This window comes from Schistocerca gregaria, chromosome 6 (genome assembly GCF_023897955.1).
Source record: "Schistocerca gregaria isolate iqSchGreg1 chromosome 6, iqSchGreg1.2, whole genome shotgun sequence".
NCBI lineage: Eukaryota > Metazoa > Arthropoda > Insecta > Orthoptera > Acrididae > Schistocerca > Schistocerca gregaria.
The window spans coordinates 567,967,686-567,995,398 of record NC_064925.1 but is presented as its reverse complement, the minus strand read 5'-3'; the positions used below and the strand labels follow the sequence as shown (position 1 = coordinate 567,995,398).

Below are 27,713 nucleotides of genomic sequence, written 5' to 3'. Positions count from 1 at the left end.
TAAGTGTCTAGTGTGCAGCAATGCTTCATTTTTAATACAGTGTACAGATTAAGTTTATATGAAGTCTTTGTCTTTTTTTAATGTACACCCTGACATATTCCACATCCCTGAATGTTCTCCTTGATGGGACCTATGGAACATGATGAATGAATGAGAATTATGAATACAAGATTGACAATGTAAGACTGATGAAATTAATGCAATAAAATTTTAGTTTTAGGCTAATTCTTGGTACCATGAATAACAGAGTAGCATAGTTAGTTGAATGAGATTTTCACTCTGCAGTGGAGTGTGCGCGAACCATGCAGAACTAGAAACATCCCCCAGGCTGTGGCTAAGCCATGTCTCCACAATATCCTTTCTTTCAGGAGTGCAGTTCTGCATGGTTCGCAGGAGAGCTTCTGTAAAGTTTGGAAGGTAGGAGACAAGGTACTGGCAGAAGTGAAGCTGTGAGGACAGGGCATGAGTCATGCTTGGGTAGCTCAGTTGGTAGAGCACTTGCTCGCGAAAAGCAAAGGTCCTGAGTTCGACTCTTGGCCCGGCACACAGTTTTAATCTGCCAGGAAGTTTCATATCAGCGCACACTCCACTGCAGAGTGATGATCTCATTCTGGGAACATCCCCCAGGCTGTGGCTAAGCAATGTCTCCACAATATCCTTTCTTTCAGGAGTGCTAGTTCTGCATGGTTCACAGGAGAGCTTCTGTAAAGTTTGGAAGGTAGGAGACAAGGTACTGGCAGAAGTAAAGCTGTGAGGACAGGGCGTGAGTCATGCTCAGGTAGCTCAGTTGGAAGAGCACTTGACCGCGAAAGACAAAGGTCCTAAGTTCAAGTCTCGGTCTGGCACACAGTTTTAATTTGCCAGGAAGTTTCAGCGTAGTTAGTTATTGTTCATGATGGGCTGCAGAATGTGCAAGTAAGTTTTTGTTGGTCATGCAGTGAATCCTTTTTGTTTCTGCAGTGGTCAGAACAGTAAAGTGAACGTAGATCACCATTGGCCAACTACGTGGCCACCAGAATGCCTTTTGTTTTTGCTCAGTGATGGATGGCCACTTTCTTGCTGACTGAAAATAATTTATTTCATCACTAAGCAGTTGTGAATCACAATATTCCAATCTGACTTCTATTTTGCACAACTCCAAACATGTCATTCAAATAACTGTAACATCACTATTAACTTTTTAAGTTCTGTAATAAATAAATTGTTCAGGACTCATTACTGCAGTATTATTCCTTACTCAGATGTTGTTGAGGCGGCATGGGAGAAAAACTTAATAAAATCTCTTTGGAATTAACAGCAAACAATTCCCTATATCCATACTATTACAAACTTTTGTTTTTAGGAATGTATTATTTCCCTCAATCTGCTCTTAGACTGCAGTTACTTTCACTAGATTTGTTCAGGATAAGTGATACCAAAAACATTGGTATACAGTAGTGCACATTTATCAGAAACACAACAGTTTTTATCATCATATTCTATTCAGTACTTCAACATCACTCATAGGATTCTCATCAACACAGCAACATAATCATAGATATCATCATCATCTACAAATGAACCTTAATACATCACAATAACTCACAAAGAATCTAACACCTCATAGTACTCTTCACTATTTCAAAATAATCCTCAATAGTTCAACTCACAGTTACCTCTCACCTAACTGCAACATCATAGACATAGTAAGTCAGTATCCATTTCATCATAACTTCACTATAAGCAAAACATTCTCAACATTATTAATTCTTGACAAGAACATACATTACTTCTCTCAAGATTTTTAGCAAATTATAGTCTGACATTTCACAAAATTCTTCTCCTCTTCCAATGGTTAAGGGTTACAAGAAATTATGGCTGAAATAACTAGCACAAATTGTTCTACATAACATTGTCCCATCCAGATCCTTATCTCTAACATAAAAATTAACAACATTTCTATTCTTCCACAAGATTCATTATTTATCATTGACTGTAGAAACAATAAGTTTGACTCCTTCCCATTAACTACTTCTAGGTAAATTGCAGTCCCTCGAAGCAAGGCATAATTATTATCTGGAGTCCACAACATTAATTCCAAATAAATCTTGTGGGCATGGAAACCACACTCTTATCAAATAGAAGCACTATAGGGAAATGTTATAACAGGTTGTGGAGTGTAGATAACAGGCTTATTGCTCTATTCATGCAATAAATATGAAATTATGACAGTCACTATCCAACACAAGTCCAGTCCAGATAAACAGATTAGCAGGCAGTGTCAAATGAGAGCAGCCAGCAAATGAGAAACTGAGATCAAGCCAGCTACTGGATTATCTTATATGGGCCTGCTACAGAATTTCAAGTGACTGGCTTGTGGTAATTACTGCTTCCCCACTGGAGGCAGCACTACTGGATTTGTCTTTTGTCTGTATGTCTGACAAAGTTACTAAATTTTTCCCACCTTGAACCAGCATGTAGATTCTGGTAAGTGTAGTGGGGATGATACAGAGGAAGCAGCCAGGAACTAGGTGGTGTCATGACAATGATGGTGCAGGTTTCAGAGCATTCTGTGTAGCCCAGGGACAACTACAGGCTGTTTTAGCAGATCCTACTGATTTCAACATTTGAATGTACAAATTAACCATTATGCTTGCCCATTCGAGGATGGATGGGAAGGAGGGTGTGTTAAGATGTTTAATTCCATTGCAGGTGGAAAATATTTTGAAATCAGTAGCTGTAAACTGGGGACTGTTGTTGGTCATCAGTGAGAAGGGTGCACTCTTTATTGTAAATACCCACTCCGGGCACCCACTGAGACCGCTGTTACTGTTTTTGTTTGCTGGAAGCAGATATTATACAGGAAGTAGGAGAAGGAGTTCACAACGATTAGCCAAATGGACTACAAGAAAGTACGCATGTGGTCAGCATGAACTTGTATCAGACTAGCCATGGAGAGAATAACTGGGGTGGTGCTGACTAGAGTGCGAGGCAAATGGCACACAGTTGAATCACTCGTACCACACCATTGTCCATACATGTCCAGTAGATGTGGCAGTGCGCTAGTTGCACCTGATATTGCAGGGAGGATAGTGCCACCACCCCGCACCATTCATCATCCTCTATAAGGAGTACAACATCTTGCCAAAACTGAAGCTGATGGTGCCAATGAAACGATCAATTAAGGCTAGGAGATTCTGCATTAGAGAGCCTTATAAGCCAACCCAAACACACATATTGCAGGACATATTGAAGAAGTTGGTCACACACAGATGCTGCAGCAATGGCCTGGAAATTTATAGGGAACTCACTGAATGATTTCTGCAGTTGGCTTTCTGATTAAAAACAAATACTAACAAAGAGATAGAGGGGCTGGCCAGTACTTACCTCAGCTCAGTACAGCCGATAGAAACACAAAAAACAACCGAAAATTTAAGCTCCTAGCTTTTGGAATAAATGTTCCTTCATCAGGGAGGAGAGAGGGGAAAGAAAGGGAAGAAGGGAAAGCGGATTTAGTTACTCACAACCCAGGTTATGAAGCAACAGGGAAAGGAAAACAGGGAAGGTAGCAAGGATGGAGGCATGGTTGTCAGAGGGAAGCCAAAGATATTAAAAACAAACTCTCTCCTGATCTTCAAATTCAGAATTCAGACCTGCCAGAAGTGAGAGAGCCTATCTGTGTTATAATGTTGAGCAGATACTCTGAAAAATTTCAAACAGAGTGCCCATCAATGAAGGTGATGTGCTATTAAGCTCCAGCAGTTTCACCTTAGGTCCAGAAAGGGTAAGAGCAGTTTGTCGACAGTAATAAGTTGAAATTTTGTGACCCTACAAAAAATACAAAATTTATGAATATCAAATTTGATGTGAGACCTGAGTTCCTCCTGGCATACACAATTTCGAACAACTTATGGGAATTCAGCCAGGTAATATTTACAGCGACCGCCGATATTTCGGTGAGAGTACACCCCATTATTTTCAAGGGACAAACTGCAATGGACAGGAAATGTACAAGCAAATTTAAAACCTCAGTTCTTGGAGTAATTCGGGAAAGATAACAAACACACACTGAACACTAGTGCCACCAAGAATGAACAAAGTCAGAGGTATTGATAGTTAATGACTACAAAATAGCAGGTGAGGTAACATTGACTCTGTCCCTCTATTTTTTTTTTTTTTTTTTTTTTTTTTTTTTTTTTTTGACAAGGGAGAGAGTAGGATTTCAAGCAGAGTATAACAAAAACCTCCCTCCCTCTTTATAAGGTTGCTTCCTAATTTAATCTCAACAGCTTCCTTAATAACACTGTCCCAATAGCTGGACGCACATGCCAATATCTCGGAATTGTTATATAACATAGGGTGACAATGTTCAGCAATAGCAGATCATGTGTGCTGTTTATGCTCAGTACATTGGTCCTCCACAGTCCTGATAGTCTGACCAATGTATGCCATGCTACAGCTACAAGGAATGCAATGTATACCCACCTTACACAAACCAAGACCATCCTTAACAGAACCCAAAAGTGCTCTAATTTTAGATGGGGATTGAAAAATACATTTCACATTGTATTTCCATAAAATATGACTGATCTTGTTGGAAGTGCTTCCTGCATAAGGCAAAAAGGCAGCAGACTTTGCATAAGGCAACTCAGTATTATCATCAGTCATCCGATCCACAGTTGGTTGATGGGGCAACACACATTCAGTCTGGCTTTCACTATAACCACTCTGATGAAATGTAGCTTCAAGATGGGCCAGCTCAGCTGGCCAAGTCTCAATGTCGGAAATTATGTGCCCTGTGTACCAAGATACAAAGTACCACTTCACGCTGTTCCGGATGGTGACAACTACTGGCCTGTAAATACAAGTCAGAGTGAGTACATTTCCAGTAAACTGTATGTCCCAATGATCCATCAACCTTACTCCTAACCAAACCATCAAGAAAGGGAAGGCAACCATTCTCTTCCACCTCCATCGTAAAATGAATGTTCGGGTGCGAGTTCAGATGTTCTAAAAAGGCATTCAAATTGATGATACTTTTGTTGTTTGGCCTCATGGTAGGGAGAATTTGAAGTTGATGATACTTTTGTTGTTTTGTCTCATGGTAGGGAGAAACCTACAAGGTCTGCGCATTCACAGAGGGTGGGTTTGCTGGTAGTTGGGAACTCCAACGTTAGGCACATAATAGGACTCATTAGGAACATGGCTATCATGGAGGGGAAGGAAGCCAGTGTGCATTCCATGTGCAAATCAGTGGGAGTAATTCTGGATGTGGAAAGGAGGCTTTTGGAAGCCATGAAGACTACAGGGAGCAGCCAACTGCAGGCAATGGCCCTTGTCAGTACCAATGACATGTGTTGCTTTGGATCGGAGGAAATTCTCTCTGGTTTCGGGCAGTTAGTGGAAATGGTAAAGACTGCCAGTCTTGCTTGCAAGATTAAGGTGGAGCTCACCATCTGCAGCATCATCAACAGATCTGACTGTGGTCCTTTGGTGCAGAGCCGAGTGGAAGGTCTGAATCAGAGGCTCAGACAGTTCTGTGACCATATAATCTGCAGATTCCTTGACTTGCACCATTGGGTGGTGGATTTCCATGTTCCCCTTAATAGGTCAGGAGTCCACTACACACAGGAAGCAGGTACATGGGTGGCGGGGGCTGTGTGGATGGGACTGGGCAGTTTTTGTAGGTTAGAGGGCCTCAGGAAACCACAGAAAAAGGTTCCGTCTAAAAGGGGGCAGGTAAAACACAGTAAGGTAGTTCTAGAAACGATCAGTATTGTAGCTGTAAATTGTAGCTGTGTTGGGAAAGTACCTGAGCTCCAAGCTCTAATAGAAAGCACTGAAGCTCAAACATTTATACATTTTTAGGTACGGAAAGCTGGCTAAATCGGGAAATAATTTCAGCCAAAATCTTTTCAAATGACCTAACAGTGTTCAGAAAGGACAGATTAAATACAGTTGGTGGTGGAGTATTTGTTGCTGTAAGAAGTAGTTTATCTTGTAGTGAAATTGAAGGAGATAGTTCCTGCAAAATAGTGTGGGTAGAGGTTATACTTGACAATCAGACTAAACTATTAATTGGATCATTTTACTGAACCCCGACTCAGAAGATACAGTTGCTGAACAGTTCAAAGAAAACTTGAGTGTCATTTCAAGTAGATACCCCTCTAACGCAATTATAGTCGGTGGTGAGTTCAATCTACCCTCAATATGCTGGTTAAATTATACGTTTAAAGCCGGCAGCAGGCATAAGACATCATCTGAAGTTGTACTGAAAGCTTTCTCCAAAAATTATTTTGAACAATTAGTTCATGAGCCCACTCCTAGCATAAATGGTTGAGAAAGCATACTTGACCTCTTAGGAACAAATAATCTTGGACAAATAACGGGTATCGTGACAAATACAGGGATTAGTGACCACAAGGCAGTTGCTGCTAGGCTGAATACCGTATAACCTACAACCATCAGAAAGAAACTCAAATTATGTCTATTTAAATAAGCTTATGAAAATGCTCTTAACGCCTTTTTAAGAAACAGCCGCCACTCCTTTGGATCTGATCATGTAAACATAGAAAAGATGTGGAATGATTTTAAAGAGATAGTATTGATGGCAATTGAGGGATATGTACCATATAAATTAATAAGTGGCGGTACTGATCCCCAATGATACACAAAACAGGTCAGATTGCTGTTGCAGAAGCAACAAAAAAAGCAAGCCAAATTTAAAAGAAATTCCCAAGATTGGCAAAGTTTTGCAGAAGTTCGAAACATAGGATGTACTTCAATGAGAGATGCTTTTAATAATTTCCATAGTGAAACTCTGTTTTGGAATCTGGCAGACAACCCAAAAAGATTCTGGTCATACATAAAGCACACCAGTGGCAAGACAATCAATACCTTCACTGCACGATAACTATGGCGAAGTCAGTGATGTTAGTGCCATTAAAGCAGAGTTATTAAATACATTTTTCTGAAACTCCTTCACCAAATAAGATGAAGTAAATATTCCTGAATTCCAATGAAGGACAACTGCCAAGATGAGAAACATAGAAGTAGATATTCTCAGTGTAGCAAAGTAGCTTAAATCACTTAATAAAGGCAAGGCCTCCAGTCCAGATTGTATACCAGTCAGGTTCCTTTCTGAGTATGCTGATACAATAGCTCCATATTTAGCAATTATATACAACTGCTCACTCACAAAAAGTTCCGTACCTAAAGAGAGGAAAACTGCTCAAGTTACACCAATACCCAAAAAGGGAAATAGGAGTAATCCGCTGAACTACAGGCCCATATCACTAACATCAATTTGCAGTAGTGTTTTGGAATATATGTGTTTTGGAATATATGCTGTGTTCAAACATTATGAATTACCTAGAAGAAAATCATTTACTAACACATAGTCAGCGAGGATTCAGAAAGCTTCATTCTTGTGAAACACAACTAGTTCTTTATATTCATGAAGAAATGAGTGGTATTGACAGGGGATGTCAGATTAATTCCATATTTTTAGATTTCCTGAAGGCTTTTGACAACTTCCTCACAAGTGTCTTCTAAACAAACTGTGTGCATATTGAATATTGCCTCAGTTGTGCAACTGGATCCATGATTTCCTATCAGAAAGGTCACAACTTGTAGTAACAGATGGAAAGTCATTGAATAAAACAGAAGTAATATCCAGCGTTCCCCAAGGAAGTGTTATAGGCTCGCTATTGTTCCTGTTCTATATTAATGACATAGGAGACAAGCTGAGTAGCCCTGTTAGATTGTTAGCAGATGATGCTGTCATTTACCATCTTGTAAAGTTATCAGATGACCAAAATGAATTGAAAAATGATTTGTATAAGATATCTGTGTGGTGCAAAAAGTGGCAATTGACCCTGAATAGAGAAAGTGTGAAGTTATTCAGATGAGTACTAAAAGAAATCCACTAAATTTCAATTACGTGATAAGTCATACAAATCTTAAAGATGTAAATTCAACTAAATATTTAGGAACTACAATTACAAATAACCTAAATTGGAATGATCACATAGATAATGTTGTGGGGCAAACCAAAGACTGTAATTCATTAGCAGAACACTTAGAAGGTGCAACAGGTCTACTAAAGAGTGTGCTTACACCACACTTGTCTGCCATATTCTGGAGTGTTGCTGTATGGTGTGGGATCCGCATCAGGCGGGACTGATGGATGACATTGAAAAAGTTCAAAGAAGGGCAGCTCATTTTGTACTATCATGAAATATTGGAGATAGTGTCACAGACACGACATGTGAATTGGAGTGGCGATCATTAAAACAAAGGCGTTTTTTGTTGCGACAGGACCTTCATATGAAATTTCAATCACCAGTTTTCTCCTCCAATTGTGAAAACATTCTGTTGACACCCACCTACGTAGGGAGAAATGATCATTATGATAAAATAGGAGAAATCAGGGCTCGCATATAAAAATTTCAGTGCTCATTTTTCCCCCTCATCATTCAAGAGTGGAATGGCACACAGATAGCTTGAAGGTGATCATTGAACCCTCTGCCAGGCACTTTATTGTGAATAGCAGAATAATCATGTAGCCACAGTAGCTGATCATGCCACCCAACACAACATTCTTCATGTCAATGACTGCTTCACACCCTTTGCCATATGGATCCTTAGCACTAACACCAGCTTTTGTGAACCGCACAGGTGGAAATGCTCCCTGCAATATATCCACAGTCCCATAAACTTCCTGGACTCAACTTTAGTTACTCATTGTCCTCACCCATCCACCCCCTTTCCTGCTCCCATTACAGCACTACACAGCACTCTATTCCTTCAATGCATGCAGTCTTTTTACTTCTCTCCTTTTCCACTGGCCTCGCCCCTGCACACTCCCCAATAACGCTTCACTGTCTCCCACCCCTACCCTGCTATCCTCCCCCCTCCCTGCCCCAGCCTCCTCCGTATCCTCACCCAGTTGCCTCTCCCATCATGCGCTGCTGCTGCTGCTCACAGTGTGACTTCAGTTGCCACAGACTGCAGTCATGTGTGCGTGAGTTGCATTTGCGTGAGTTGCATTTGCTTGAGTGTGCGCAAGTGTGTGTCATCTATTTTTGACAAAGGCCTTGTTGGCTGAAAGCTTATGTTGTGAGTGTCTTTTTGTTGTTCCTATCTGTGACTCAGTATCTCTGCTATATGGGGAGTAGAAACTATCCTTTCATAATAGCATTACATTCCATCCTGTATTTTCCATTGTTTGACACAATTATGTGAGCATTTTATATATCATACAAATACTTATTTTCTATGAATGATCGATTGCAGACAATATTACAACTGGAATTTTACTGGTGTAAGTTCATGTTAATGCTTAAAATAGAAGAATGAATGGATGTACACATTTTTATCCCCATGCGGTAAATAAATAATGAAATTTACATTTTTCATTATGATGTACACTAACATACAAAATTTTTTTCTTCGTTACATAAGTAAATTAAAGTGAATACATAATAGTGTAGAATAAATGGTAGTACACATTTGACCATATGATATAAATAAATTAACATTTTATCACTATAATTTATATTATAAGTACACAATTTTGTCTTCGTGATGTAAGTAAATATTTTCTTTCCTCTATTTTTACTCAAAAGGATGCTTTATTACTCTAGGAATTCACTCATTTTATAATAAGATTGTTGTCTGAGGAATGTTTCTAGTTTCCTTTTGAAAACCTGCATGTCATCAATATCCTATTTTATACTGATGGGAAGCATGTTTTATACTTTTATTCCTGACTCAGTTACTCCCCTATCGACTTTTGTCAGAGTTGCACAGCCTTGGTGGAAATTTTTCCCATCTTGTATTATGCTTGTGAATGTCACATTTATTCTAGAATACATCCTTCTCCCTGGTTATAAAGATCAGCAGTCAGTATACACACTGAAGTGCCAGAAAAACTGGTATAGGCATGCATATTCAAATACAGAGATATGTAAACAGGCAGAATATGGCACTGTGGTTGGCAATGACTATGTAAGACAGCAAGTGTTTAGTAAAGTTGTTAGGTTGGTTACTGCTGCTACAATGGCAGGTGATCAACATTTAAGTGATCTTGAACGTGGTGTTATAGTGGGCACATGAACAATGGGACACAGCATCTCCTGCGTACCCAAGAGGCGGGAAGTTTCCAACACAACTATTTCACGAGTGTACTGTGAATATCAGGAATCTACTAAAACATCAAATCCTCAACATTACAGCGGCGAGAAAAAGATCCTGCAAGAAAGGGATCAACAACAACTGAAGAGAATCATTCAGCGTGACAGAAGTGCGACCCTTCCACAAATTGCTGCAGATTTCAATGGTGGGCCATCAGAAATAGTCATCATGTGAACCATTCAACAAAAAAATCATCAATATGGGCTTTCAGAGCTGAAGACTCACTCGTATATCCTCAATGACTGCACAACACAAAGCTTTATGCCTCACCTGTGTTTGTCAACACTGACATTGGACTGTTGATGACTGGAAACATGTTGCCTGGTTGGACGAGTCTCATTTCAAATTGTATTGAGCAAATGGACTTGTACAGGTATGGAGACAACTTCATGAATCCAAAGGATTGGAAAAGGGTGCAGGTCATCCCCATTTTCAAGAAGGGACGTCGAACAGATGTGCAGAACTATAGACCTGTATCTCTAACGTCGATCAGTTGTAGAATTTTGGAACACGTATTATGTTTGAGTATAATGACTTTTCTGGAGACTAGAAATCTACTCTGTAGGAATCAGCACGGGTTTCGAAAAAGACAGTCGTGTGAAACCCAGCTATTCTTCCACTAGAGTCAGAGGGCCATAGACACGGGTTCACAGGTAGATGCCGTGTTTCATGACTTTCGCAAGGCGTTCGATGCAGTTCCCCACAGTCGTTTAATGAAAAAAAGTAAGAGCATATGGACTATCAGACCAATTGTGTGATTGGATTGAGGAGTTTCTAGATAACAGAATGCAGCATGTCATTCTCAATGGAGAGAAGTATTCCGAAGTAAGAGTGATTTCAGGTGTGCCGCAGGGGAGTGTCATAGGACCGTTGCTATTCACAATATACATAAATGACCTGGCGGATGACATCGGAAGTTCAGTGAGGCTTTTTGCAGATGATGCTGTGGTGTATCGAGAGGTTGTAACAATGGAAAATTGTACTGAAATGCAGGAGGATCTGCAGCGTATTGACGCGTGGTGCAGGGAATGGCAATTGAATCTCAATGTAGACAAGTGTAATGTGCTGTGAATACATAGAATGATAGATCCCTATCATTTAGCTACAAAATAGCAGGTCTTCAATTGGAAGCAGTTAATTCCATAAATTATCTGGGAGTACGCATTAGGAGTGATTTAAAATGGAATGATCATATAAAGTTGATCGTTGGTAAAGCAGATGCCAGACTGAGATTCATTGGATGAATCTTAAGGAAATGCAATCCGAAAACAAAGGAAGTAGGCTACAGTATGCTTGTTTGTCCACTGCTTGAATACTGCTCAGCAGTATGGGATCCGTACCAGATAGGGTTGATAGAAGAGATAGAAAAGATCCAACGGAGAGCAGCGCGCTTTGTTACCAGATCATTTAGTAATCAAGAAAGCGTTACGGAGATGATAGATAAACTCCAGTGGAAGACTCTGCAGGAGAGACGCTCAGTAGCTCGGTACGGGCTTTTGTTGAAGTTTCGAGAACATACCTTCACTGAAGAGTCAAGCAGTATATTGCTCCCTCCTACGTATATCTCGCGAAGAGACCATCAGGGTAAAATCAGAGAGATTAGAGCCCACACAGAGGCATACCGACAATCCTTCTTTCCACGAACAATACGAGCCTGGAATAGAATGGAGAACTGGTAGAGGTACCCAGGGTACCCTCCGTCACAAACCGTCAGGTGGCTTGCGGAGTGTGGATGTAGATGTAGATGTAGATGTAGACCCTGCATGTCAGCAGGGAACTGTTCAAGCTGGTGGGGGCACTGTAATGGTGTCGGGCATGTGCAGTTGGAGTGATATTAGACCCTTGATATGTCTAGATACGACTTTGACAGCTGACGCATGCATAAGCATCCTGTCTAATCACTTGAGTCCTTTCATGTCCAATGTGCATTCCGATGGACTTGGGCAATTGCAGCACGACATTGTGACGTCCCACACATCCAGAATTGCTACAGAGTGGCACCAGGAACACTCTTCTGAGTTTAAACACTTCCTCTGAGCATCAAACTCCCAAGATATGAACGTTATTGGACATATCTGGGATGCCTTGCAATCTGCTGTTAGGAAGCGATCTCCACCCCCTCATACTCTTAGGGATTTGTTGACAGCCCTGTGGATTAATGTTGTCAGTTCCCTTCAGCACAACTTCAGACACTATTTGAATCCATGCAACTTCGTGTTGCGGCACTTCTGCATGATTGCGGGGACTGTACACATTATTTGGCAGGTGTACCAGTTTCTTTGGCCCTTCAGTGTATGTTGATTTTTAACAGTAAATATCCTAAGAGTCTTAAAGAGACCTCTCCAGGATGTTCTATTAGAGATCCTGCATATCACCTTCACTGCTCATTTTTGTAGTTTGAAGACTCTTTCAACCCCTCTAGCATTTCCCAGAAGATAATATCATAGGAGAGTACAGAATGGAAATGTGCAAAATATGGTAAATGCAACATTTCTCTGTTAACAAGGTGAGAAACAGCTCTCAGGGCAAAACACACTATGCTAAGTTTTTTGACCAGCTGAACAATTTGCTCTGTCCATGTTGGCTGGATGTCTATCTAGATGGTTAGGAATTTTGTGTGTGTGGTTTTATAAATTTTCTAGTTGTTGATCTCCATTTCAGTAATGTACTTTTATTTACTGCGTCAGACTCTATAATGGTAGTTTTTGAACCATTTGTGTACTTGGTTAGTGACTGTCAGGGCTGTATCCAGGACTACGGATTTTGAACCCTTGATCAGAATACTTGTATCATCCACAAACACGACTATTTTTGCTCTGTCATTAATTGTAACTGGTAGATCATTAATGTAGATCAGGAAAATCAGTGGCCTAAGGACAGAGCCCTGGAGGACTCCCCTGTCTGAGTTTACTGTTACACCTACCTCCATTAAGATAACTCTTTGCTTCCTGTTGTGCAGGCAAGTTTCTAGCCACATCAAAGGTTTGTCTTGGATGCTAATGTGTTGCAGCTTTTGTAGCAATGTGCTATGATTTACACAGCAAGCTTTAGCAAGATCACAAAAGATCTTCATTGGATACCTTCTGAGATTTAATTTCATCTGCTAGGCTAAATATAGCTCTCTCTGCAGAGAATCCGTTACAAAAACCAAACTTTGTAGATGTCAGTAAGCCACTTTGAGTCACATGACCATAAATCCTTTCACGAAGTACTCTCTCAAAACCTCTGAGAAAGCTGGCAGCAAAGACATGGGCTGATAAGTGAATGGTACATTTCTTGCCCCACTTTTGTGGATGAACAACACTACTGCATGTTTCGTTCTGTTCGAAAATGTCACACTTTTCATTGACTGGCTACATAAATAGCATAACACATGACTGATTAGGCCTGCACATGATTTTAGACTCCTGTTTGAAATTATATCATATGCAGAAGATCCAGAGCTTTTAAGTAATTGTATGATTTTTTTCCAATTTCTTTAGGAGTTGCGATTTTGCAACGAAGTGCTGTGTTTGGTGTGATTTGCATTTGATTTACTAGCTCTATGGCTAATGTGGGAGACTGCTTATTATAGTTCATTGTTCTTTCAACTACAGTGAGAAAAAAGTTATTAAAATCTGAGGCTGCAACTTTTTGATTATTGTTGTCTGAACCACTACCAGAGGATTGTGGTGCCCCTGCTTGTTCAGATTTTATGTTCCTATCTGTCTCACTTTTTATGATGTTCCATGTGGTTTTTACTTTATTGTTTGACTTGCTGATTTTTTTCTGCATAATGCACTTGTTTGTCTTTTCTGAGTACATATGTTAGAATTTTACAGTATTTTTTTTTGTAATGTGTTTCACTGCTAAGTTTTTGCTAGCCCTTTGTTCCATATACAGGTCTCTCTTTTTAGCATATGATATTTTGATGATGGCTGTTATTCACTCTTTCCTTCCACAACAGACTGATCTTCTTTTAATTTACCTTTGGGGGAAGCAGGATTCAAAATGTTTGAGAAATAAGTCCAGGAATCAACCGAATTTTTCATTCATTGTAACTGCCTAGTACACTTTCTCCCATTGTTCATAGTACGAACTGTTTCTAAACAAGCTAGTATATTCCATATTTATTATTCTAATGTGTTTAACCTGGGTGTGGTTATTTACTGTTTTCTACTGCTGAGTTTTAAGGTTGTCAATTGAGCATCGTGAACAGACAGATCATTTATTCTAGCTTGTGTTTTTACACCATTGTAATTTGTGCAGTCTAGGAACATATTACCAATCAAGGTCTTGTTGTGCCCATATACTCTTGTTGGGAATGAAACCATCAGGAGTAGGATGAAAGTTGAGAAGAATGATTACACTTGTTTATGACTGTTACTATTTGAAAGTAAATCAATGTTAAAATTGCCACTGTTATTCCTATAACATTTTGTAAGAACTAATGCTAGCTGTGAGAGGAGCTTTTTAATGTTTCCCTTGGATGCCATGTAAACTGCAAATTATTATGAGGAACTGAGTTTCCAGTTCTAATTTGACAGCACAGCATTCAAAATGTTGTTCACTGCAATACTGAGCTACATCTACAGTTTGAGATCTAAGATTATTACGCCTATAAACAGCTACCCCATCTTCCCTTAAGTTGGTTCTGCAGTAGTGATAAACATTTCTATAACTATGTAAATGTCTTTGATTTTTGTAGCTTCCACGTGATGTTCAGTTACGCAGAGTACATCAGCAATAGCTTCATCAGTGGCAGCTATTTCTTGAAAAGAAAGCAGTAGCTCCTATTCTTTATTTGAAAGGCTTCTTATAGTCTGGTGAAATATTTTCAGGCTTCTCAAGTAATCTGTTGTACTTCTGACACGTTTCTTAATGTAAGATTTGACATCAGCTAAATTACTGTTAAAGGGTACAACATTTACTGTGTATCTTTCCCCATCTTCTAGTCTAAAAAAGGCTTTCTTTGAGTGTTAACTTCTACAGGAATATGCTGCAGTGGCAAACAGTCACAATTTATCTTTTTTGTAGTGCAAGATACAAATTTTTATAAACTCTCTTACATCTGACGTGAGAGAATTACATGTGATTGTTTCAACTATTTTTTGAGTTATGAACTTTCTCCCAAGGCCATTCAAATGTACTGTTTGTAAGTAACATAATTGTCCTTAACTTTCATAATGATAAACAGAATTATTTCCAACATTCAGTTAAAAATATTTTTGTGACAATTTAATGCAACATTTAAATTATTGTACACAACAGGTAAAATGTTATACCAGACGATCATCTTTGCATTATTAGTGAGCTCTGGAGCTGAGTGGGTACAAATATCCACATTTAATCCTATTTTATATGAAGAAAATACAGAAATGGAACATGAGGAACAACTGTCACTCCAGAACACTTTTAATCAGACCATAATGGCAAAGGACATGCAAAAAGTGGAGAAGGGGCTGTTCGGAGGGCTCAGTGATGAAGAGAACGTGCAAAGTGATTCTGAAATTCTATCACCAGAGAATGTTTCAGACCTGGGTAAGGCAACAGCACCATAAATTACAATTCATAAATCAACGCTCACTAACATCTGCAATTCCTTAATGATACCATACTATTTCTTGCTTGATTAGAAAAATCAGGGTTACACTATACTTTATCAATAAAAAAATCACCAAATAAAATGTTCACAAGAAAGTGAGTGCTAGTACCATCTTGTCCACTCAATACTAAATGAACATACAGCTTTGTTCACAGTGTTGGCTCAATGCTGGAGCACTGAAATGGGAGGAGATCACTTTATGTAGACAGTTTGAGGCCATCAGATATTTACTCAACTGGTGGCACACTTGCCATAGATCTGTTCCCATTGCACAGACAACAGAAACAAATTAGACTACAATGAACACAATAATGCTCATACTGGCATGCTAAGAGGCAATATTTCATGTTTAAAGATGAGTCTCATTTGAGGCTTTTCTACAATAATGGCTACATACATATCAGCTGCTACTGTAGTGATTTAAATCTGTCAGCATTTATTGTTGTGTGTGATGAGCTAGATGGTACAGTGGTTAAGATATGGGACTCATATTCAGGAGGAGCAATATTCAAATCACTGTCCAATTATTCAGATTGAGGTTTGTCATAGTTCTCCCAAAATCATCTAAGGTCAATGATGGGGCATTTTCTTCCAACTAATGTGGCCCATTTTGTTCCCCATCCTTGTATTGACTGGGCGCATCCTCCCTTGTGGATTCAATGGAATATTAAATCATAATATTCATTTATATGATTGTTGAATTGTATGGTGGGCAGCCCGCCTGGTTAGCTGTGCAGTCTAATGTACTGCTTTCCGGGCAGGAAGGTGTTCCAGTCCCCGGCAAGAATCCGCCCGGCAGATTAGTGTCGAGGTCTGGTGTGCCGGCCAATCTATGGATGGTTTTTAAGGCAGTTTTCCATCTGCCTCAGTAAATGTGTGCTGGTTCCTCTTATTCCGCCTCAGTTACATTATGTCGGCGATTGCTGTGCAAACACTGTCTCCACATACGCATACACCATAATTACTCTACCATGCAAACATTTGGGGTTACACTCATCTGGTGTGAGACAGTCCCGGGGGTAGGGGGGTAACAGGTGGGGGGTCCAGTGGGGGCCGAACGGCACAATAATCCTGGGTTCCATGTGGGGTGGCGGTGGGGTGAGTAGACTGCTGCAGCCTGTTGTGGAGTTCTGGACCACTGGGTGCTATGGCAGGGGTGAGTTTCTAGGTCCCCAGTTCAATACAATACAATACAATGGTGGAAAAATTTGGCTCTTTTAGATAGTCACTGTTGATACTCCCTTTATTATTTTCAACAACATATAATTATTTCACTGATCCAGGTCACATCTCCTTCATTTCCTACCTTTCTGCAAATATTTTCAGTTTTAACGTGCAGTTCATAACCAAAAACTTATGCTCAGAGTCCATATCTGCCACTGGAAATAAGTTGCAATTTAAATCTAGTTTCTCAGCCTCTGTCATGTAATCTATATAAAATCTTCTTTCTAATGATATGAATATAACAGAGGGAAACATTCCACGTGGGAAAAATATATCTAAAAACAAAGATGATGTCTGCTTGTGTCTGTGTATGTGCAGATGGATATGTGTGTGTGTGTGTGTGTGTGCGTGAGTGTATACCTGTCCTTTTTTCCCCCTAAGGTAAGTCTTTCCGCTCCCGGGATTGAAATGACTCCTTACCCTCTCCCTTAAAACCCACATCCTTTCGTCTTTCCCTCTCCTTCCCCGCGAAAGCTTGAATTTTGTGTGTATGTTTGTGTTTGTTTGTGTGTCTATCGACCTGCCATCTTTGTTTTTAGATATAAAATCTTCTTTCCATATATATATATATAACTTTATTTCATGATTCTTGAATGTAGTGTTAGCAATGGCTGTATTATGCTTTGTGAAAAATTCTATGAGGCAGCTTACCTTCTGTTACTTTTTCTCCTATTGAATTCCAGTCTCCCATCACAGTCACATTTGTAACTCTCTTAACTATCTGGTATTTTATTTGATCTCACCAAACATTCTTTCCTCTTCCTCATCTGATGAACTAATTGATACATAAACTTTTACTATTGTGGTAGGTGTTGGCTTCATGTCTCTCTTGGCAATGATAATGTATTCATTGTGTTACTCAGAGGAGCTTACTCACACTCCTATTTTCTTATTCATTATTAGACCTATTTCTGCTTTACCCCCATGTGATTTTGTATTTATTACCCTTTACTCACCTGAGTAGCAATCATGCTCTTCCTCCCATCACACTTCAGTAACTACCACTTCAACCTATCTATTCCCCTTTTTAAATTCTCTAACATATCTATGACTTCTGGTCAGGTGAATACAGGGTTATAAATACAAAATAAAATATGAGTAATGCAGGAGTACATTTAATAACAAATAAAAAATAGGAATGCTGATAAGCTACTGTGAACAGCATAGTAAATGCATTACTGTAGCCAAGATAGACACAAAGCCCACACCTGCCACTGTAGAACAAGTTTATATGCCAACTAGTTCCACAGATGATGAAGAAGTTGAAGAAGTGATAAAATAAATTATTCAGATAGTCAAGGAAGATGAAAATTTAATAGTCATGGGGGACTGGAATTAGATAGTAGGAAAAGGAAGAGAAGAAAACGTTGTAGGTGGATAGATTATATAATGGTAAGACAGAGATTTCAGAACCAGGTTCTAAATTGTAATACATTTCCAGGGGCAGATATGGACTCTGACCACAATTTATTGGTCATGAACTGCATATTAAAACTGAAGAAACTGCAAAAAGGTGGGAATTTAAGAAGATGGGATAAACTGAAAGAACCAGAGGTTGTAGAGAGTTTCAGAGAGAGCATTAGGGAATGATTAACAAGAACAAGGGAAGGAGATACAATAGAAGAAGAATGGGTAGCTTTGAGAGGTGAAATAGTGAAGGCAGCACAGGATCATGTAGGTAAAAAGTTGAGGGCTAGTAGAAATTCTTGGGTAACAAAAGAGATATTGCACTTGAGGAAGGCGCAAGGGTGGGAAGGTAATAACCACGTCTCTCGCTTCCTATCACAATACTTTATTCATAATCAACTGTACAGCACGGGGTACAGATGGGAACTGCTTCCCGGAAGTCAACCTACAAAGAACATCAATCGAAGATACTATCCGTGTGTCGACGCCACATAGCCCCCCCCTTCAGTATGGAGTACATACCCGAGGGTGGGGGGGGGGGGTGGGAGGGGTTGATAGTCTAAGTTGGTTACAATGAGTTCCTCCGCATCTAACGGCACGGGCCGTGTGGGAGGAGAGCGTGGAGCAAATCCTGGGATGTTGATTTCGAAGTCGTGAAGCGACGTCGGCGGTCGAAGTCGTCGGCCGGTGCGGGAGCGCTGGTGTGGAAGGGCGTCGTCGGCGGGGAACCTGATGATCACCTTTCCACTCGGCCTAACGTAAGCACATAGTTTACCACACGTAGCACTTCGAGGGATTTTGAAACGCTTCACTACACGTTGCGACACACCACCTAACGGGTCACACGAATCGTCACACACAAGCAGCACTGACACAGTATCACCACTAACGACAACAGACAATCCACAAATGTCATCAGGATGAACGTGGGTAGAGAGCTCGTAAGTGGCACCTGCTAATGGTGAGGTATGCTGAGCCGGCGGGGTGGGGAAACCGTGGCACAGCGAAGGCGGAGTGCTGTGAGTAGAGAGGGGTGTGTCTGTGTGGTGGGCGTGGGATGGTAGGGTCTGGGTGGGCACGGCGGGAGTCTGCGTGCTACACCGGTTAGAAGAGCGGCGCGGTGTGCTGTCGCATGAAGATGGGACTGTTATATTAGAGTCCTGGGAGCCGGGGACTGGGCTATGGGAGCCGGGGGGTGAGAAACCCGGGAAAGAGTGTGGGCTCATTGACGGGGCTTGTGCAGGCGTTAGTGTACTTGGATCATGAGCAGAGGAAGAGGGCCGAGGATGGCCGGAGGGTGTGGTCTCTTCACCGGTAGGCGAGATAGGAGAAAATTCATTGTGAGCCGGTTTAACCCTGTTGAGGGAGACGGTAGTTACTGTGCCCTTAATTACAATGTCCATTGTGTTACTCGTTCGTTTGACGACTCTGAACGGACCTGTGTAAGGGGGCTGTAATGGGGCTCTTACAGTGTCATCCCGAAGGAACACAAAGTCGCACGTGTCGAGCGCCTTGGGGACATATACGTGCGGAGGAGTGTGGCTGGAAGGGGATGGGGGTTGAAGCTTGTTACAGTGTAACCTCACCCGTTCTACTAGGGACGGCAGTTCAGAGGGTTTGGCGACTGGAGTAGGAGCAACAAGTTCGCCTGGCAGTGTAAGGGACTGACCGTAGACAAACTCCGCGACTGTGCCTTTAAGGTCTTCTTTGAAGGTGGTCCGCAAACCGAGTAAGACAAATGGCAGGGCTTCCGTCCAAAGGGGGCCATGGCAACGTAGGGCCGTCTTAAGTGTCCTATGCCACCGTTCCACAAGGCCATTGCTTTGAGGGTGGTACGCTGTGGAATGAATCTTCTTGATGCCGCACAGTCTACATAGTTCTGAAAACAAGGCCGACTCAAACTGACGGCCTTGGTCGGTTGTCAAGTAAACAGGGCAGCCGAAACATGAAAGCCAAGTGTCTATGAAAGTTCGTGCCACTGATTCAGATGTAATATTAGTTAGCGGGGCAGCTTCCACCCAACGGGTGGTTCTGTCTATGACAGATAGCACGTATCTGTAACCCTCAGAGGGGGTGAGGGGGCCCACCAAGTCGATGTGAACGTGCTGGAAACGACTGGGAGGAGCAGTGAAGCTGCATAGTGGGGGCGATGTGTGCCGCGAAACCTTATTCCTTTGGCACGGAATGCAGGCACGGGCCCACGCTTGGCAGTCCCGCCGCATGTCGTGCCAGACAAAGCGCTCTGCAACGAGCCTGGTAGAGGCCCTCACTCCCGGGTGAGCTAGGTTGTGTAATTTGTCGAACACTTGCCTCTGCAGAGGTTTGGGTATGAAGGGGCGCATTGTACCAGTTGACTCGTCGCAGCAAACCTCGCCTATGACACCTGGGAAGGTGGACCGTACCGGTTTGAGTGATCAGAAATGAGGTCCATGGTATCCGTATCGGCAGTCTGCAGCTGAGGCAAGTTAGATAGGTCTATCAGGGTTGTGACAGCACCAACACGGGACAAAAAATCTGCGACCACATTATCCGCACCCTTGATGTATCGTATGTCGGAGGTAAATTACAATATATAGTCTAAATGACGGAAGCGTCTAGGCGGAGGGTAGGCCAGAGGGTTCTTTACAGCAGCGACCAAAGGTTTATGGTCTGTTAATATGTAGAAGTCTCTGCCCTCGACCTCGGCGCGAAATTTGTTAACGGACTCGTAGACGGCCAAGAGCTCCCTGTCAAAGGCTGAGTACTTTTTTTGAGCGCCGTTGAGCTTCTTAGAAAAGAACTGCAAGGGGAGGTAGTATCTCCGACGGTTTGGCTGAGGACTGCGCCAACTGCGGTATCACTGGCGTCTGCAGTTATGAACAATGTAGCGTCCGGATGTGGGTGGGCAACAGTCACTGCATTGGCTAGTAGGTGCTTCAGCTTGTCAAAAGCTTGTTCCATGGCAGGGGTCCAGGGAACTGGGCGGATACCAGTTGTATTTTTGCCAGCAAGGGCGTCTGTTAGGGGAGCCTGAACCTCAGCTGCGGCTGGCAAATGCTTCCTATAATAGTTGACTGTTCCAACGAACCTGCGTAGTGCTTTGAATGTGTGAGGGCGTGGCAAGTCCAAAACAGGTTTGATTTTATCCTCGGGAGGAGTGAGGCCCTTAGCTGACACTATGTAGCCTAAGAATCTTACCGAAGTCTGGTGCAACTGGAGCTTCTTATTATTTAGTTCAACACCAGCAGCGGTAAGGGTGTCTTTAACAATCTGCAAGTGTTCCTTGTTCTTTTGCAAGGTGGGACTGAAGATTAGAATATCGTCCAGGTACACAAAACAAAAATCCAAATGAAACAACACCTCGTTTATGAAATGAATGTCTGCCAAGTTTGTGCGGCGTTGCGGAGGCCAAAGGGCATGAATCGGTACTGGAAAAGGCCGAAAGGTGTTGTAACAGCTGTTTTCTCGATATCCTCGGGAGCCATCGGAATTTGGTGATACGCCCTCTTACAGTCCACTACTGAGAAATACTTGGCGCCTGCCAGAGCATGGTTAAAATCCGCGACGTTTGGAACTGGGTACTTGTCTATGATAGTCCGTGAGTTCAACTTAGTATAGTCGCCGACCATACGCCAGGTGCCGTCGCTTTTTGTGATAGGCGACGCCCAGCATCCGGCAGATGGTTCAATCACACCAGCCGTTAAGAGCTCGTCTATTTGTTCGCGAGCCACTTTCATTAATTCTGGCTTGATACGGCGTGGGCGGCAAGAGATAGGCGGTCCGTCTAGCAAGCGAAGTTTGTGGGCGGTTCCGTTGGTAACCACGACAACGCACGGCGCTGTGCGAGAGGCGTCTGCCTGTGGCGTAGTGCGCGCGGCGGCAGCTAGGCTGGGTTGTGGCGCGGATGGCGAAAGTTTGTATGAGTGCCAACTGTTGGTTAGCTGGGAGTTGCCAACAAGTGAGCTACACGAAACAAGGTTGGTACACTGTGTACTAGTAACCGAGGGTGCCGCCGTCGAGCTTGGTGGCGCTAGCGGGCGCGAATGAACAGCTGGTGGCAGTCTGTCAAAAACGTTAATCTGCGCCGTGGAAGTTAGCTGCCTGAACGAGGAAGGAGATGAATTAGCACTCGGATTTACACGGTTCGGGCTGGCGGGGGCGCGGAAACTGCACAGTTTAAGCGGTATACTGTCACAAATGCACTCGGGTGCGAGAACACTGTAGTTGCACTGACTAACCTTGTGTGCCGCCGATGTCGTCTGCTGCAAGCCGCTGCCGTGCTGAAGATAACTCGTTACTTAAGTCGTTGAGGCGAAAACCTAACTCCAGTTGTTCCAGACGCAGGCGTGTAGACTCAACACGCTCCGTGAGCCACTTATTGGTCCATGACAGGAGCTCGGGGGAGGGTTTGTTACACTTCCTAGCCAGGCGGACCTGTTTTGTGATAGTATTCGCGCACGGCAAGGCACACGGGATGTGTTTCTGCTTAGGATAGTAGAACACTGTGTTTTTGACGAGGTCAGGCCACAGTTTGTGGTGTCGTAGGAAGTCTATTCCCACAATGGGCTCGCTGATGTCAGCCACCAGGAAGGACCACTGCAGGTTGCACTCAGGCGAGAGGGACACTGTATACGAAGTAGAAGCCGAGCACGACAAATTAGATGAGTTCACCGCACGTAGGACAGTTTTTTGTGGTCGGATCTTGTCAGTAGCGAGACGGGGTGGAAGTAGGGAAACATCTGCGCCCGTGTCGATGAGAAAGTTTGTGCCCGAGTTCCGGTCGCGGACATAGACGCGCCCTTTCGAAGCATTAGCGTTGGACACAGAATGGAGAGTGTGACGGCGCCCGTTGCTTACCTCGCAGGAGGTGGCGCCGCTGCCTACCTGCGATTGAAGTTTGGGTATGAGCACGGCGGTTTACAATTGCGTGCTTGTTCCCCGAATCTTGCGTGGAAGAAACAGTATTTATGGGGGGACGCCTGCTCCTGCGAGTGGTCAGGCGGCGGCGGCCCAGAATCTTCTGCTGGGTCAGATGCTCTGTTGTTTCGCGGACTTGAAGTTGCCAGTAGCGCTGCGAGCTTGACTGACTTAGGTTTCGTAGGGCGTCCACGTTGGGATCCGGGCTGTGGTTGGAAACTGGCGTAGCTGCCAGACTGTTGGGCACGGCGTTCACGTTGTAGAGCGGAGTAAGCTCGGTCGGCAGCGCGCAAGCGTTCGCTGTTAGGTCTATCTTCGTAGGCGGAGATAGCGGTTTGAACAGACAGAGGCAGCTTTTCCGTCCAAATCTCGGTGAGTGTGTCGTCTGGCATGTCGCGTTCACCGACGAGAAGTCGAAGACATCGCCACAGCTGAGACGGAGACCTGTCGCCGAGGCGTTCTTCATAGACGAGCTGCCGAACATTTTCTCTTCTTGTCTTCGAGACACGTTCCAGTATTGTTTGTTTAGCTGTAACGTATTTCTCGTTCGGAGGAGGTGACTTAACCAAGTCGTAAATTAAGTCGACGCAGTCGCGGAGGTGGTTCATGAGACATGTGAAACGAGCGTTGTCATCGAGTGCACAGACACTGAAAGTTTGCTCCACCAGGTTGAACCAGAACTCCGGGTAAGCAGGTTTAAAAGCTGCAAGTTTCGGTAGGTTAGACAAACCGGAGGTTGAAGCGTGCTGACGGCCGCTCGCGCACGCAGGAGTAGGCAAGTCAAAGTTAACTTGGCATCGTGGAGGCGGTAGAGAGGAAGCTGATGTGCCGGCTGTGTTGGCAGTTCCTGTAGGAGAAGCAAAGTCCGTTAGCACGAACCCCGGCGCGGAGCGAAGCGGGACAGATTGCTGTGGCGGAAGGCCAAAGTTGTTCGACAGGTTGTGATGCCATTTATCTTCAACGTCTGCGGCGAAATTGTCCATCACGGAGTCACTGATGAGGTTGCTGGGGCCTGACGCACTCAAATTAATGCACTGATGAACACTCGGAGTAACGGACTGGCGAGTGTCATTCACGTAGCGTGCAGCAGGCAAGGAGTGATACACACGTGGAGCTTGCACATTCGAACAGGCATCCTGCTGTGGCACATTATGAAAACTACGCTCCCCTATATTTACAGCACTTGCATTAACGTTCGGCACCCATGTATAAAGGCTTCTAGCACTGCTATGCGGCGAAAACTGGATTACTTCGGGGCTGACAAAGCCGGAGTCGGAAACCGCTGGCGGCATGTTCAAAACAACTGCACCTGACGAGGTCCCTGGGTTCTCGAGGCTGTAGCACTGTGGATATTCACGTCGGACGCCGAACACAGCTTGCGTGCTCGAACCTACTTGCTGTTGCTGGTGAAAACCGGGCGGCGGCGGCGTGTTGTAAAGGGCCATTGTGTAATGAACAGAGGTCCACGCGGAACACGGAAGCTGGCGCGGCAGTCACTTTTAACTCGAAATTCGAAAGTCGGGGTCACCACTGAGGAAGGCGCAAGGGTGGGAAGGTAATAACCACGTCTCTCGCTTCCTATCACAATACTTTATTCATAATCAACTGTACACGGGGTACAGATGGGAACTGCTTCCCGGAAGTCAACCTACAAAGAACATCAATCGAAGATACTATACACGTATCATGTTTTGGCGTGTCGATCCGTGTGTCGACGCCACACACTTAATTGATGAAAGGAGAAAATATAAAAATGCAGTAAATGAAGCAGGCAAAAAGGAATACAAACACCTCAGAAATTAGGTCAACAGGAAGCGCAAAATGGCTAAGCAGGAATGGCTACAGGACAAATGTAAGGATGTAGAAGCATGTGTCACTAGGGGTAAGATAGATACTGCCTAAATGAAAATTAAAGAAACCTTTGGAGAAAAGAGAAGCACCTGTACAAATACCAAGTGCTGAGATGGAAAACCAGTCCTAAGCAAAGAAGTGGAAAGCAGAAACGTGGAAGGAGTACATGGAGGGTCTATATAAAGGAAATGTACTGGAGGGCAGTATCATGGAAATGTAAGAGGACATAGATGAAGATAAAAAGGAAGATATGATACTATGTGAAGAATTTGGCAAATCACTGGAAGACTTAAGTTGAAACAAGGCCCAGAGAGTAGACAACATTCCATTAGAGCTACAGATAGCCTTGGGAGAGCCAGCCATGACAAAACTTTTCTATCTCGTGAACAATATGTTTGAGACAGCCAAAATACCCTCAGACTTCAAGAAGAATATAATAATTCCATTTCCAAAGAAAGCAGGTGCTGCCAGATGTGAAAATTACCAAACTATCAGTTTAATAAGTCATAGTTGCAAACTACTAACATGGTTTCTTCACAGAAGGAAGAACAAACTGGTAGAAGCTGACCTCAGGGGAGATCAGTTTGGATTGAGGAGAAATGGAGGAACACATGAGGCAATACTTACCCTACACCTTCCCATAGAAGATAGGTTAAGGAAAGGCAAACCTACGTTTATAGCATTTGTAAACTTAGAGAAAACTTCTGACAATTCTGACTGGAGTTCTCTCCTTCAAATTCTGAAGGTGGCAGGGGTGAAATACCAGGAACAAAAGGCTATTTACAATTTTCACAGAAACCAAATGGCTGTTATAAGAGTCCCGGGGCACAAAAGGGAAGTAGTGATTGAGAAGGGAGTGAAACAGGGTTCTAGCCTATCCCTGATGTTGTTCAATCTGTATATTGAGCAACTTGTGAAGCAAACAAAAGAAAAATATGCAGCAGGAATTAAAATCCATGGAGAAGAAATAAAAACATTGAGGATTGCCGATGACATTGCAATTCTGTCAGAGACAGCAAAGGACATAGAAGAGCAGTTGAACAGAATGGACAGTGTTTTGAAAGGAGGATATAAAATGAACACCAACAAAAGCAAAAGGAGGATAATGGAATGTAGTCAAATTAAATCAGCTGATGCTGAGGGAATTAGATTAGGAAATGAGACACTTAAAGTAGTAGATGAGGTTTGCTATATGGGGAGCAAAATCACTGATGATGGTCAAAGTAGAGGGGATATAAAATGTAGACTGACTATGGCAAGGAAAGAGTTTCTGAAGAGGAGAAATTTGTTAACATCAAGTATAGATTTAAGTGTCAGGAAGCCCTCCTGAAAGTATTTATGTGGTGTGTAACTATGTATGGAAGTGAAACATGGATGATAAATAGTTTGGACAAGAGAAGAATAAAAGCTTTCAAAACATGGTGCTACAGAAGAATGCTGAAGATTAGATGGGTAGATCATATAACTAATGAGGAGGTACTGTATAGAATTGGTGAGAAGAGGAATTTGTGGCACAACTTGACTAGAAGAGTGTATCAGTTGGTAGGATACGTTTTGAGGCATCAAGGGATCACCAATTTAGTATTGGAAGGAAGCATAGTCATAGAGGGAGGTGAAGAGATGAATACACTAAACAGATTCAGAGGGATGTAGGCTGCAGTAGTGACTTGGAGGTGAAGAGCCTTGCACAGGATGGAGTGGCATGGAGAGCTGCATCAAACCAGTCTCTAGACTGAAGACAACAACAACAACAACAACAACAACAACACACCTATCCAATTAAAGGGTCTAATATTTCATGGTCCAACCAGTAGAATGATGCTCCTCTTTTTTTCCTTATGACAATATCCTCCTGAGTACCCCCCCACCCCTCCTCCCCATCTCGGCCCACGCCCATTTGGAGAGCTGAATGGAGAGGACTGTTTTACCTCCAGAATAGTTTATGTTTATCCAAGAGGATGAACCCATAAAGTAAAGCTGCATGTCTTCACAAAAAATAACACCTATAATTAATTTCACCTTCCTTTCAGTCATTCACAGCACCTACACAGTGAGGCCATGTTGGCTCACTATAAATACCCTCCATTGTGGCTGCACCTATAGTACAACTACCTGAGGCATGCAGGCCACTCTACTTTGGCAATATCCACTATTGTATTTAAAATTCTCTTACTGATTTCATCAAGGTGTCTAGCGTTTTAGTGTTTTCCATTGTTCAAAGTCAATAGTCTTTCCTTATGATTCCAAATTGATGTTGCAAAGTATAGTCCATTCCCATCCTACTTTTGTGTTGACAGAGAGATTAGTCAGCTGATTCACAGATCAGCTTTGTTGCTCTTAAGTGACGCTTTCATTTTGAAGTTTTAATGGATCAAATTTTCTCCAAGAGGACATGGTGAAATGATAGATACAAAACCCAAGGTAAGTAATAAGATTTTTGTGATCTGTCCATCTATTTATTTATTCATTCATTCAACTTTAAGCATCTGCATGCAATCAATGTCATCATGAGCAATGTACAAGAGCTTTTATAAAGTATGATTGATATGTTAAGAAATATAACTATGGTATCACA

At 42.5% G+C, this 27,713-nt stretch overlaps 1 protein-coding gene across 1 annotated transcript in view; it reads left to right on the top strand.

Annotated features, from left to right (window-relative positions):
• The window catches only part of LOC126278219 (uncharacterized), a 126,820-nt gene that overhangs the window by 40,696 nt on the left and 58,411 nt on the right, over positions 1–27,713 (top strand). The window contains exon 2 of the mRNA XM_049978197.1: positions 15,427–15,696. Within this exon, the coding sequence (XP_049834154.1) occupies positions 15,432–15,696 (265 nt within the window). The 5' untranslated portion in view covers positions 15,427–15,431. The remainder of the gene's footprint in view (positions 1–15,426; positions 15,697–27,713) is intronic.